Below are 12,988 nucleotides of genomic sequence, written 5' to 3'. Positions count from 1 at the left end.
CCTACTATTTCAAGTTTCTTACATTATTAAACTTACTAGTTCAGGTCTAGTATTTAGAGGAATTTTACATATTTGTGAATATTTGTTAATGGTTCCACAACTCCATATGTTACTAAGACTGCATGACAACTTAATTAACATTTAATATGTATCGAAAGAAAATGTCGGCGGTAAAGTGCCAATTTATGTTAAACGATATATTTTAATCCTTATCGGCACAAAATGTTCAAGAGACTGCCTAATGAGCAAAAATGCAAAACTAGAGTTCGTTATATCATTTATCATGCCAACTTTTGTTGGGTCATTTGTGTCTGATTCTTGACGTGTATTCGGTAACTATTTTTGTTGGGAACTGTTTTGCATTTTATTATTATGAAGAAAACATTAGTAACATAATTAGTTGAGGCACAAAGAAAGCATTCTCATCTCATTCAAACACTTTTATTGAATCGGCCTACTTTAAGTTGTTAACGTTATAGACTGATATTGGAAAAGCTGTTGATTCAAATTGATTATCATCGTACCTAGCACATATTTCATCGTATAATTTTGATTAAAAATAAAAGAAAATAATAAAGATTCAATTTCAAAATAATGAAGATTAATGAAAGAGCTGTATAAGTTGAAAAATAATCTACTAAGCGAAAGTTCAATTAGATTTGGGAAATAAACAATAAAAATCGTGAACGTTTCACCGAATTCAGGGTGAATTTTATTGTCCTACCTGACGTTCCTGTTGGAACGAAGCCAGCTGCAAATATGCCTTTTGAATAAAGATGTGATTTTTGAGCCACGTTGTGGTCTCAACTGCGGAGATCAGATTGGCAGGACCTGCATAGCAAACCGTGTTGGTAGTAAAATATCAACCGAGAGATGCGTTAAACATTCAAACTATGTGCGACTCTGCAAGTTTTTGATCTCTCCACAGATTAAGTAGCTTTGTTGGCTTAAGTTATTCTCCTAATGAAATATTAAAAACTTATTAATAATCTCAGTTTTAATCACATTATAAATATTTTGCCTTAACTCCAACTACGCTTTTATTACGCCTATTAAAAGTAATGTTGAAGCTTTGAAGACAAAAAACTTCAACAATTACGTTACTTATTGTAGTGTTTCGAATACCCGTAAATATTATTTAAAACTCAAAAATTTGTGGTTACTTAAGCAGAACATCCTCTTTGATTTGTCAAATGACAGAAAACTCGAATGCGTTGAATGGGGTTATGATATATTTTAATTTTCTTGTTATTCTTCTTTTGTTGTAAGCTTTTATTATACTAACTTCTCACCATAATCGGTAATTTAATATTAAATGCTATGCACACCTTTAAAGTAGCTTGTCATATTCCCTAGAAACATATGTTACAGATCCTATAATATGTAAAGAGAATTAGCTGTTTTCGGAAGTACACAAAGATAAAATAGTGACATGCGTGAGGTACACGTAGGTGCCTTAAATGCACTCAACCGTAAAGAGACTGATAAAATACTTGGCACATTGCTATGTATAACGTACCCAACACGACATTTAAATTATTTGAATTTAAGTAGAGTAGTTAAAGGTTTGTGTATTTACATCAATTCATTGCAATGATTAAAAAGTCAATGTATTTTTATAAATTTAAAATACATATAAAAAATTTCGGAACACAGGATTTGAACCTGCGACTCTCGGCCGCGATTGCCCGAGAGTCGCAGGTTCAAATCGGTTCGGTTCCTGTCGGTTCCGAATTTTTATGCATTTTAAATTTATAAAATTGATAATTCCTCCAAGTGAAGGTAAAAACACTATCAATGTATGTTTTATCAAATATAACCGTAATCTTCCCATTATTTATGTTCTACTATCGGAACTAGGCCTCCTCTCTCATAAGAAAGAGGTTTTTTAGTATAGTTCCTCTATGCTTTTTAATATAGTTCCTCTATACTTTTTAATATGCTCTCCAAGAAGCGGATAAGAATTATTTAATGCAAAACCCTGGCTATTTTGATGGAGGCTATTTAAAACTGAGGACTACTGAACAGTTTTGACAGGATAGCTAGCTATCCAAAAAATGTACTGTTGGGTTAGATACCCAACAGAACATTTTTTGGATATATAAGTTTATTTTAAAACCAAAACTTCATTACGTACTTACCAATTGTATTTAAAACAATATCAGAAAAATCCGAAAACAAAGACAAAGATTCAATTATTTAGCGAGAAGATAGAAACCCTGGGTCACCTGATGTAAACAGATTACACCTGCCCATGGACATCTACAGCACCAGAAGAATGAGTGTAAAGTAATTCCAAAATGGAATTTAGTGGAAACATCGCAAATAGAAGGTGGTCCCATAAGTTGCATGTTCTTAGAGAAATGATCTAGCGGAATGGACAGTAAGATTAGTTTAGGCAACTCTTCGAATCACTCATCTTTCCTCATGAATGAGATGGCGGAAATCGCATACAGAATCGACTAATGTTTTTAACTCTCTACCAAAAATTCTAACTTAATAGTAATTTCATTGTTAGCGTCTATTTACAATTCAATAAAATTATATGCTTTCAAAATTCCATATCCAAATACGAATACATTGAATTTCTATTTTCTACTCATTATGTTCAGCTCTAATCTAATAAGTGCAATGATAGCTTGAATTGCTGGTTTTATTGGTTCATTATCGCCTTTCGCCGTTACAGAAATCTCTTTGCATCCATAGTTAGCTTAACGCTAGCGTTAAGTGTGCATTTGTTTAAAAGAAGTAGTATTATTATTATTAAGTTAACTTTACCCTTATTTTTTTTTTTACCTTTTTAGTTTTTAATTAGAAAAGCGTGTTTGCGTATAATACGTAGAAACATTGAAGTCTTAGTTTCTTAATATTATTAATGCATAGTATTAATTATCACTAAAGTAAGCGCGCATCAAAATTAATTAAAAAAATAATCTGTCAGTAATTTTATATCTATTATTTTACATAAGATAGAAACTTTTTAACAAAAGTTATTTCTTGCGTAAATCTAAATTTCAAACAAAAATATTATCTTAAACAGACCATTTAGCCTACGGTAAGTAGGAAAGATTGTAATAACAGATTCGTAATTCATGACTCCTACATAAAACTCAAAGGTTATCTCAAACCTACACAAAATTTTACCTCTTGTGTTTTTAATATTTTTAGTACCAACGAAATCGACTGTTGACTGAGTGACCTTGCGGTCCGGCCTTCTTGGGAGTTGGAGCCCACAAAAAAAATAAAAGAACTAAAGCAAAAGGACTAACTTGATAGATGAGAATCCCAACTAGTTTATCATGTTGTTTTAAAGGGTATCCTGGAACCTGTTTCACTAATCTTATAAGTTGAAACTGAACTCGGTTGTCTTATTTTTTAGCTTACCTATTTATTTAAATATCATACACGTTATTTTTTCATGAAAAATACGAATGTGATTTACGCAATCACAAAAGTTTATTTTAAATTCCTCTTTTGTATTTTCGAAATCATATGTGGTAGCAAAGCACTAATAATTGAAAAATATTGCTTTTTCAATGATACCGTCGTCAACACCTTCAACCAATAATGTCCGATTAATAAATTTAAGATGGATGTTGTGATTTATGGTAATATAAAATTGTTTTTTTTACTTATCCATTTATTTATCCATAAGCACTTGTTGAAACATCAAGTCTGTGAGTTCTTAGCTACTATACCATCGGTTCGGAAAGCAGAGAACAGTTGCTCTTTTCCAACATGAATAATCTTTGGTAATATTTTATCTAGTGGTCATTTTATGGCTTCGTTTTATAGAATGCTTGTCACATCGTTATCGATGCACTCACCGATGCGCCATGGAGTGCCACATGAAAGATAACGGTTTCGCTCCGTAGCATAAATAAATTTACTTGCTATATTGTACTATCGTAGCGATCTCTGGGGGCCGCACCTACACAAGCGTGTTGACGCGCCGTCAAATCACGACCTTAAATAATAACATCCCCGCATAAAAACGAGAAGAAATGTATACAAAGGTGGAATCTATCGCCGAGTCACGACAATGCGATAATTCCATAGATCTGTCGCCCGATTTGTTGGGTGCAGGCGCCAACGGGGCGGAGGGGGGAGCTACTCGGCTCCGCGTCACTCGGCAACGACGCCGGTCAGCCCGCTAGAGTCGCCGGATCGGTTCAGTCTGCCGCTTGAATCGTACCCGCTTGTTCGTTAGTTATTACTACTCTGTGTCGTGTTTGGACCGAACTTTGTGCAACCGTACATAAGTGTGGATCGGATTATTTGCAGTGTATGTGACGCTCAATGACATCGGATGTGGATTTTTAGTGCTCACGTCAATATTTAACCATACGGTTCAAATAATACGAGCCGATGGTCCTATTGAATAGTAACATGAAAATTAATGGTAAAGTTTTATCTGATATTTGCATGTTCCTCATTTTTTGTTAGTAACATTTTATGTATAATCTGGATGATCTGATCATCTTGGCTTGCACGACGCACGATAGGTTCTTTATCTACAGTATAAATAAACGAAGATTGTGTCTGATGGTAAACAATATACAGATTATTTAAATGAACACATCTTAGGTCCATCCGGACCACCGAAATGGCCAAAACAATAGCAGACCTTGTGTGTCGCTCAACATTGACTCTATGAATTTAAATATAAGTTGGTTGAACAATTGAACGTAGTGCATTTAAAAGCAGTCATAGATATATAAGTAAAGGCTGTGTGTGTGTGACCCTGTTGCGCCTACGGGACCAGCCGCTGTGGGTGGACGGCATAGTTTCCGAACCGCCTAGAGAACGACAGTGGGTGTCTGAATGGAGCCAGTTAATAATAATGGTGAGATTTAATCACCGCCATAAAGGTTACACAACAAAAGCTGCGAGCATGCCTGCGGCTCAATCCGTAGAAGATCCTTTGAAATAACATTTAAGGATAGTGATACTAACAAAAAGCTTTTAGATAGAAAACATTAGCTATTAGAAAATGTAGGTTATTGATTACTAATAATTAATGAGAATGTTACATTTGACACAAATAAAGAAGTATAACATACATCGCTTGACCCAAAGATGTTGTACCTACTCAGTAACAACAAAAACTAGCAGGAATCCATACGAAATACTTCATCCTGTTAGCTACATATTTTGCACATGTCGCATAGCAGACCTCAGATGTCGACTGACAAAAAACAGAACACTTCGTACCCGCACATGTTTCGGATCGAATTCAGGCCAAATGAGCTTGTTTGATACCAGCAAAATATTTCCACACGATCCTTCGTCTTTAGATCTAATTTTAAATGATAAAATAAATCTTAATAAAACAAACATGATTCCTGAAATGTAATATGAAGGGGAACCGGAAATTTAATTAAAGAATGAATTACCTTACGTAACCCTGTTATTACAAACGCATCTGTTGGGAATGATAAATGTGCTCGCCGAGCAAACAAGAAAAAAGATTTTTAAAGAGAAACCTGCACGGGCGGAGGCAGCACGTGGGATGGCAGATGCGCTCGCACATCTTCGGCATAAAATGCGACCCTTTGTAGTTTATCTCAGCATCACGCTAACCTCGCATGCATCTGAGATTTAGCTTCATTATTATATCGTTAAAACCTTTAATGGGTCCGATAATTTTTTTTGGCCTTTTTACGTCGCAGTTTTCATTAATCAATGTCAACAACTAAAAAAGTATACTTGTTAGATTTATTGTCTAAGTTCAAACGAGGTCAAGTCCGGCTAGAAGGACCGAGTTTTTCCTTTGATTACTATCGCGCGCTTGTCGCCATTTATGGCAACCTGCGCTCGCCAGGGCTAAGTATTGACAACTGTGGGATACTTGACATTAATGCCGGTCTCTGTGATAAATATTGACTATACATGTTTTCACAAAGTTTCCAAGCGTATTCGAAACGCGACCATACAATAAACCCTTCAGATTGTAGAACTTGCTTAGAAAACATTAACTTGATAAGTATACTTCAATTGGTTTACCTTAAAACAACTGCATTCGTGTGTAGTATAGATAACTTAACACTTAGGTGGTAACAATAGCAAAACGACGGTAACGTTAGTAAACACAGTAACTACTTTGCCCAAGTTCTTAGTACAAACGTTGTAACACAATACGTTTATTTCAGTATTGTATTGGCGGTAACTCGGTGTAAGCACGTTGTATTTGCGAGCTTAAACAAAACTCAAACAAACCAAGGAAACAGTGCTGCAGAGTGTAAAACACCGTCGAATAATTGTTCAGATGTTTAGTTATGAATATTAATGTGGTTCTGGATTTGTCTCCCAGATTCAGTTAAATTACTGTGAAGAAACTGTGATGTTAATGCAAATCGTTTATGTTGCTGTTACTGAGCTTGTTTAATTTGTACGATGGTTGTTCTAAATAGGATTAAAGACTAAGCGATTGTCGTTCAAGTAAAGTATCTGTTTACTTCATCCGTCTTTTATATGAGCGTCTTACATTATTTTACTAGGTACGTATCTATAATAAATAATTATCTCACAATTAATAATAATAAAGAATAATAAATATACTACGACAATACACACATCGCCATCTAGCCCCAAAGTAAGCGTAGCTTGTGTTATGGGTACTAAGATAGCTGATGAATATTTTTTTATGAATATAACACACATAAATACTTATAATATACAGATAAACACCCAGACACTGAAAAACATTCATGTTCATCACACAAACATTTTCCAGTTATGGGAATCGAACCCACGACCTTGGACTCAGAAAGCAGGGTCGCTGCCCACTGCGCCACTCGGCCGACAAATGTATTCAAACATTGAAAGTCTCATACAAAACAATGATAAAATAATCAATATTTTTTATGAGAACATCATCTGTGTAGTCAACATCAGTATTTAATTAAGCATTAATTTAATTTTCATACACAAACTCTGTTTCATAAGCCTTTTATAAAATTCAAATCTAATTAACATAACAATAACATCCGATATTGTGAGCACGATTATTTACAGTTTCAAAAATAAAATAAGCAGTCGCCACCCCATCATTACGTCTTGGATTCAGTAAAAAAATAACCCAATCACAAACACGGGCACGCTCCTACCACCTGCCAGGCAGCTGGTTGGATTTATAACTGACAGATATAAAATATTCCTCCCAAAGCTACCCTCTGAATTCGGCAGCTGATGCTTAATAAAGTAGCGCGAATCACAGAAATTTCCAAGATTTACGTGATTAAGGTGCAATTTGTGATGGGTCGAATGCAAAATAATTGAATACTTCAACGCCAATAGTACAGTAAGTACTTTGATTAATATATATATCAAAGTTTGAACGGTAGAACATGAAAAGAAAAGAAACCAATTATAACACAAATGGTACAAATAAATAATTAGATAAATCTTGAACTACTTAGTGTCGTGAATAATATTAGGGTCTAATAGACTTCAGTATTTGATGCTTAACTAAAAGTGATAAAGTTCGTGCTGCATTTTCGATATATTTGTGTAATAATCTTCGGTTCGTCAATATATATTTATCTTTGAATAACAATAAACTGAACATCTTATTTAACATTGTTTATAAATTATGCCTTATTACATATTTTATCAAAGTTGTACTATCGGGCTCAGGTATCAGGGTCTCATAGTATCACATGTTAATTGCTTGAGAGCTCGCAATGAATTTATTAAATCAATTCTCTACCGTGACCCTTACAGGAAATGCGGGACGCGGCCCATGTTTTACACAATAATTAATCTCGTTCTAGCTCCAACAACGTATTTACTTCTTACAGAAATTTAGATTTTCGTAAGATTAGTTTATCGAATACTGTATTGGAAATTCTTTTTTTTACTTTAATTCGATTGCTATTTCATCACTAATATTACGGAGTATTACGCTTATCATGCGATTGTCACGCTGATAAATTAGTTCCTTTCTTGGAGACCTTGATATCATGATTATTTTTATGGCGATGACGAAACTCGAATGGTAGGCATTGTTTTATTCATTATCACAATTAACGTTAATGCTATCGCACAATAAGTTTTATTTTTAGTTTGCGCAGAACTTGTATTTTTATTTTTTGTCAGTTTAATCATGTCCGCCTTAAAACACTCGTTCTTTAACAAACCAAACGAATATATATGTACATTGTACACTAGCTGTATCCAGCACTATTGTAAATATTTTCTCGCAGTTTAAATTGACGCTATTTGTTTCGGAGGTGCTACATGTGCCTTTAAGTTAGTACTTTAGGACTTTAATTTTATTTTGCTCTTAGATATCGTTATGATAAGTTCTAAGTTCTAAGGACTGCTCTTAGGTCCTTTACTTAGAGTAGTTATTAGAAAATATTGGGTTAAATCGAAAGTGGATTATGTTCACTTTAGTTTCAATTGAGCACTAATACCAAAGACTTGGATAAACATCCCGGGTTAATAATTAATTCTCTGTTTAGACATAATGTCCCTCCGCCTGGAAGGAAATAGGGCTGAAAATAAATCGCCCTTACGCTTGTACTAAAATAGTCGTACGAACCGCCTCCCATTTCTCTAGGACCATTACCATATCCTGCGCTTCAATATGTTAGTTGTAAAGAATGTGTCCGTTATACTGAATTGAAACTCTTTATTTATTTATTCAAAACACTGGTGCTAGTGTCCCTTTGAATTGCTAGACTTAGCCGTTGGGCTGAATAAGCGCCGGCTCTTGGGTCACCACACGTATGGACCAGTTTTTGAAACACGTTTACATTAGTTTAGAAATGATTCAATGCAAAAAGATTAAACTAAAGCCGAGGTTAAAAACTTGATACAATAATTTTGATATTTCTCTTCCATGATGGGATGCATTCAATTAGATTGAGAATAACTGATTCGACAGGTGATTATAAAATCTTGTTCTGTTAATTTATTCATAGCATTGTTAACAAGAATATTTACATGGAGCAGTACTTTTGCAGGTTGATTTTTATCAGAATAGGCGCAATTCCAGACATGGCTTATGTTTATCTTAATGTTCAATTACGCCATAGCTTGGGTGTAGTTATTATGCAATAACGGTTAATTACGTCGCGGAAGGTAATTTAGTTCACGCCAATGCTGTACAATATTGCTATTATATCGCATGACTCGTGTATTGTGGCTTGACGAGGGGTGACATTGCATCGTTAATCAATCCATTCTTCCTAAGTAAATTTTTGATTTTCAAATTGAATACCGCAGTGATTACTAAATCCAATACCCTTGATAAATGGTACGTGCTAATTAATGCTTCACACGATAGTTTGACGTGAAGTATCGTGCTCGATAATGGGAACAGTTGCGATCGTACCTGTGATATATGCATTTAATATCCGACGTCCCGGATGTGTAAGATTTTTTTGAAATTTCCGTACTCTCTCACATTTTGCCCCAAGCTTTTTGTGCCGTCATTTGTTTGAAGTTAATTTGTTTTTGGGAATAGAGCAGTCATCGCAGATGTTCCATTATTTAATTTCCTCCCATACTCTATGCCAATGGATACGTTACTCTTAATGAAATCTATTCGCAAACCCAACGTGGGTTTGCGAATAGATTTCATTAAGAGTAACTGCAGTTAATTCTGAAATTATTTGCAATTTAATAAGACGTTCTTTACTACTTTTACTGGTTAAAGATCAACAAAGTTCTTGCTTTAGTTATAAGAAAAAAACTTTTACCTAATTAAATAAATTAACGCACCTACTATTTTAAACAATTCTACTAATATTTCATAATAATAATCATTTGAAGACGCCGCGGTTCTAATACAGTTTTCTGGACATGATCTGAACTCCAAAATAATTATCATTAAAAAAATATTTAAAAAGTATTGTTCTGTTGTTCAAAAGTGATTTAGGTACACCTATCTCTAGTTAAGTAAGGGTTATTGAACTTATCCTTATTTGTTTTGGTGAAAGCCAAATTCTTTTTAATTTATTAAATTCAGCTTAGATTTACGTAATATTTCACACTTAAAAATTCGGAATCTCTTTTTAACCACTTACTTATAATTGGTTTTCTGAATATGTTAATTTTCGTATTTAGTTTAAGCGCAATATATGTTTTTAATAGCATTCAAACAGTGTCCTTTTATTCATCCCCCAAGAATAACGCGAGTCGCAGGTGTCTCTTGCTGGCATCTCGCCAAATTACGAAAGGAACGAGTCTGACATTTCAGAATGCTTGTATTACTTTGGAACTATGCTGTACTAAACAGATTCTCAGAGAAATCTTTTATACGAGTATAATATCTGGAGACTTGAAAGTTAAGTTAGTTAAAATTTTCCTTCTTCCTGAGTTGTTTTCTTTACAGTTAGAAAATGTTACTCATTAAATCTATCTGATCTGTTTAGAGGCTTCGACCGTGGCTGCTTACCTCTTTTTGACAAAGATAATAATAAATATATTACGTCAATACACCCATCGCCATCTAGCCCGTAAGCAATCTTAGCTTGTTTTTTGGGTACTAAGATAACTGATGAATATCTTTATACATAATATACATAAATACTTATTATCAGATAAACACCCATCACTGAAAAACTTTCATGTTCATCACACAAACATTTTCCTGATATGGGAATCGAACCTACAGCCTTGGACTCAGAAAGCAAGATCACTGCCCGCTACGCCAATCAATAATAAATTTAAGGATACCGGTACGATGTTGCGTACAAACCGATTCGGAGTACATGTTCAACATAACTGCCATACCTATCAATGACAGGAGTTTGAGCGTTATATTTTTGGATTTATTATTTGGGGTAGGACTTCAAATACACTGTCGTGGGGCCGAGTTCCTCTAAATTTTCTAAGTTATTTACGTTTTAAGCAATTAAAATATCACTTGCTTGCTTGAAGGAAAACATCGTGAGGAAACCTGCATACCTGAGAGTTCGTTCGTAACGTTAGTAACGTTCTCAAAGGCGTGTGGAGTCCACCAATCGGCAATGGGCCAGCGTGGTGGACTACGGCCTTAATCCTTTCTCATTGTGGAAGGAGACCCGTGTCCTGAAGTGGATATGATTAATAAAGTTAGGTAATCGATAAGGGATAATTAATGTAAACAAGTAGGTATTACCGTTGTAAATTTTTATGAGAAAAAAGAACACAGACTAGCTGCACTCCTACCACAGTGTAGATACGAAATCTACGAAAGAAGCCAATTCCAGTGATGTTTACTGAAAATTTTTATACCAGCAACGGTAAGCACGTCATACAAAAAAAAAGTTAACCTACCCATTGCATCGCGCGTTGTTTTTTCATGCGATTGTGGATCACACACGAGTGCTGATAAAACAACAGCGAACATGCATAATATGCCTTCAATTAGCATAATTTAAAATATGGAAGTACTCAATGAAATTATGGAGGACAAACATTTACATAAATTAAGCGCAATTATAAAAGCAAATTGTATTTATTCGGTACTGAGAAATAATCTTCTGTAATCGCTAAATCTTTACGGTTGACTTTTTTTTTTCGAGTCGCATTAACATTGCGCGAATGCAGTTCCCTATCTGCTGCCAAATATGTAAACGCGAATTTAAAACAAGTACAAGTTTTCAACGAGTTACGAGGTGTCTAAAATTTTGCTGATTACTTCAAGAGCTGTCAACCCTTTTGAAGAATTTTATCGAGAAATCTCGTGTTGCAACAGACAAGGAAGTCAAGAACGTACTTTGGATGTGGTAACATAGTGTTGGGCCACTCTATTTCCAGATTCTCTCACTGAAAACCGCTCTCCTGCTAATCATAAATCTCTATAAAGAGCACCTTGCCCCTGACATTTGTAAAATACTTTTACACATATCAGGTGGATTGAAACGTGCACAGAGAGAAAAACTTTGCCAAATATCTGTTTGGTGTGAAGTAAAAAAGATTATTCTGCTTTTTGCGGAGTATAGTATACATATGTTGTTATAAATTAAGCTTAATTTTCGCTGAGTAACGCCTGGTTCTATCCAGTATTTTAAATACTTTTACTAAATTATACGTTTTATTTTTGCTCTAGAAATAAGAATATTAACTGAAAAACAAAAAACTTGTAAGTAGGACACAAAAGGCGTCCTTACCGCACAGAGCAGATTCCTGCCAGGAATCCTAGGATTTAGAAAATAAAAAGAAAACAGAAACGTGTGGTGTAGGTATAGGATTATTAAAAGCATGCAATGCTTATGAAAAGACGACGCGTATGTATATATACAATATATTTTGTGTGTGTGGGTCTATCAGAATAATGTTTTCATTTCACGATTTTGACTTACACGATGCGCTGTAAGCCTCTAAATATGACGCTATATATAGTTTTCTTCTATTCTCCTTGTAGTAAATCGATGTGAGTGTGCGTGCCAGTCTATCTTATATAAGCTCTTGGCACATCTTTGACCCATTTCCTCAGGTGCAAATTAGTCAAGGTTCCCATTTTCGTTCGGCCCCATATCTGGGCCCGACCGACACTTGGAGTAATCTCGCCGCCATATAAGACTCTACAATTAGCTGCCACACTCTTGTTCTTTGTGCGCGACTCTGACTGTTTAATTGTGGCGTGTACGTCTCGCGTTGCTTTTGTTTTGTTTGATAACCGACCGCGCTAACATGTGTGATTTTTTACGTTCATTGTGCTCAAAGCTTGTGATTTGACGGATCGGGAACCTGGGAATTTATACTAGGATGTTCGGTTCAATGATCCGTGGTAAGTTTTAAACTCTCTTTAACTTGTATTGTTGTGTTCTCTACTTTTGTTTGGTTTCGATGGACTATAAGATATATACAGAACTGCAGCTTCGTTTGCGTAAAACTTTAATGTGTGCCTATGTGTGTGTATGTATATTATCTGACTCTCGAACTACCACTTCGAAAAAAAACGTGTCGATCTTTTGCTCTGTTTGTAAAACGAATCTATATCACAGGAACCATGCATTTTTAAAAGATAATAAGTAGCCTATGTGCTACA

At 34.8% G+C, this 12,988-nt stretch overlaps 1 protein-coding gene across 6 annotated transcripts in view; it reads left to right on the top strand.

Annotated features, from left to right (window-relative positions):
• The window catches only part of LOC120629079 (caskin-1), a 378,256-nt gene that overhangs the window by 189,957 nt on the left and 175,311 nt on the right, over positions 1–12,988 (top strand). For 2 of the 6 annotated variants that reach the window (XM_039897814.1, XM_039897813.1), the window contains exon 1: positions 4,139–4,402. The exons of 1 other annotated variant lie outside the window; for it this stretch is intronic. Coding sequence is in view for 2 of the 5 variants with exons in the window: in XM_039897815.1 (XP_039753749.1) it covers positions 4,369–4,402 (34 nt within the window). In the remaining 3 variants the exon portion in view is untranslated. Of the gene's footprint in view, positions 1–4,137; positions 4,403–4,790; positions 4,847–12,988 lie in introns of those variants that run through there. 3 more of the 6 variants (XM_039897812.1, XM_039897815.1, XM_039897817.1) reach the window with 3 other exon arrangements.

Source organism: Pararge aegeria, chromosome 14 (genome assembly GCF_905163445.1).
Source record: "Pararge aegeria chromosome 14, ilParAegt1.1, whole genome shotgun sequence".
NCBI classification, from domain to species: domain Eukaryota; kingdom Metazoa; phylum Arthropoda; class Insecta; order Lepidoptera; family Nymphalidae; genus Pararge; species Pararge aegeria.
This window is presented reverse-complemented; position numbering and strand designations above follow the sequence as displayed.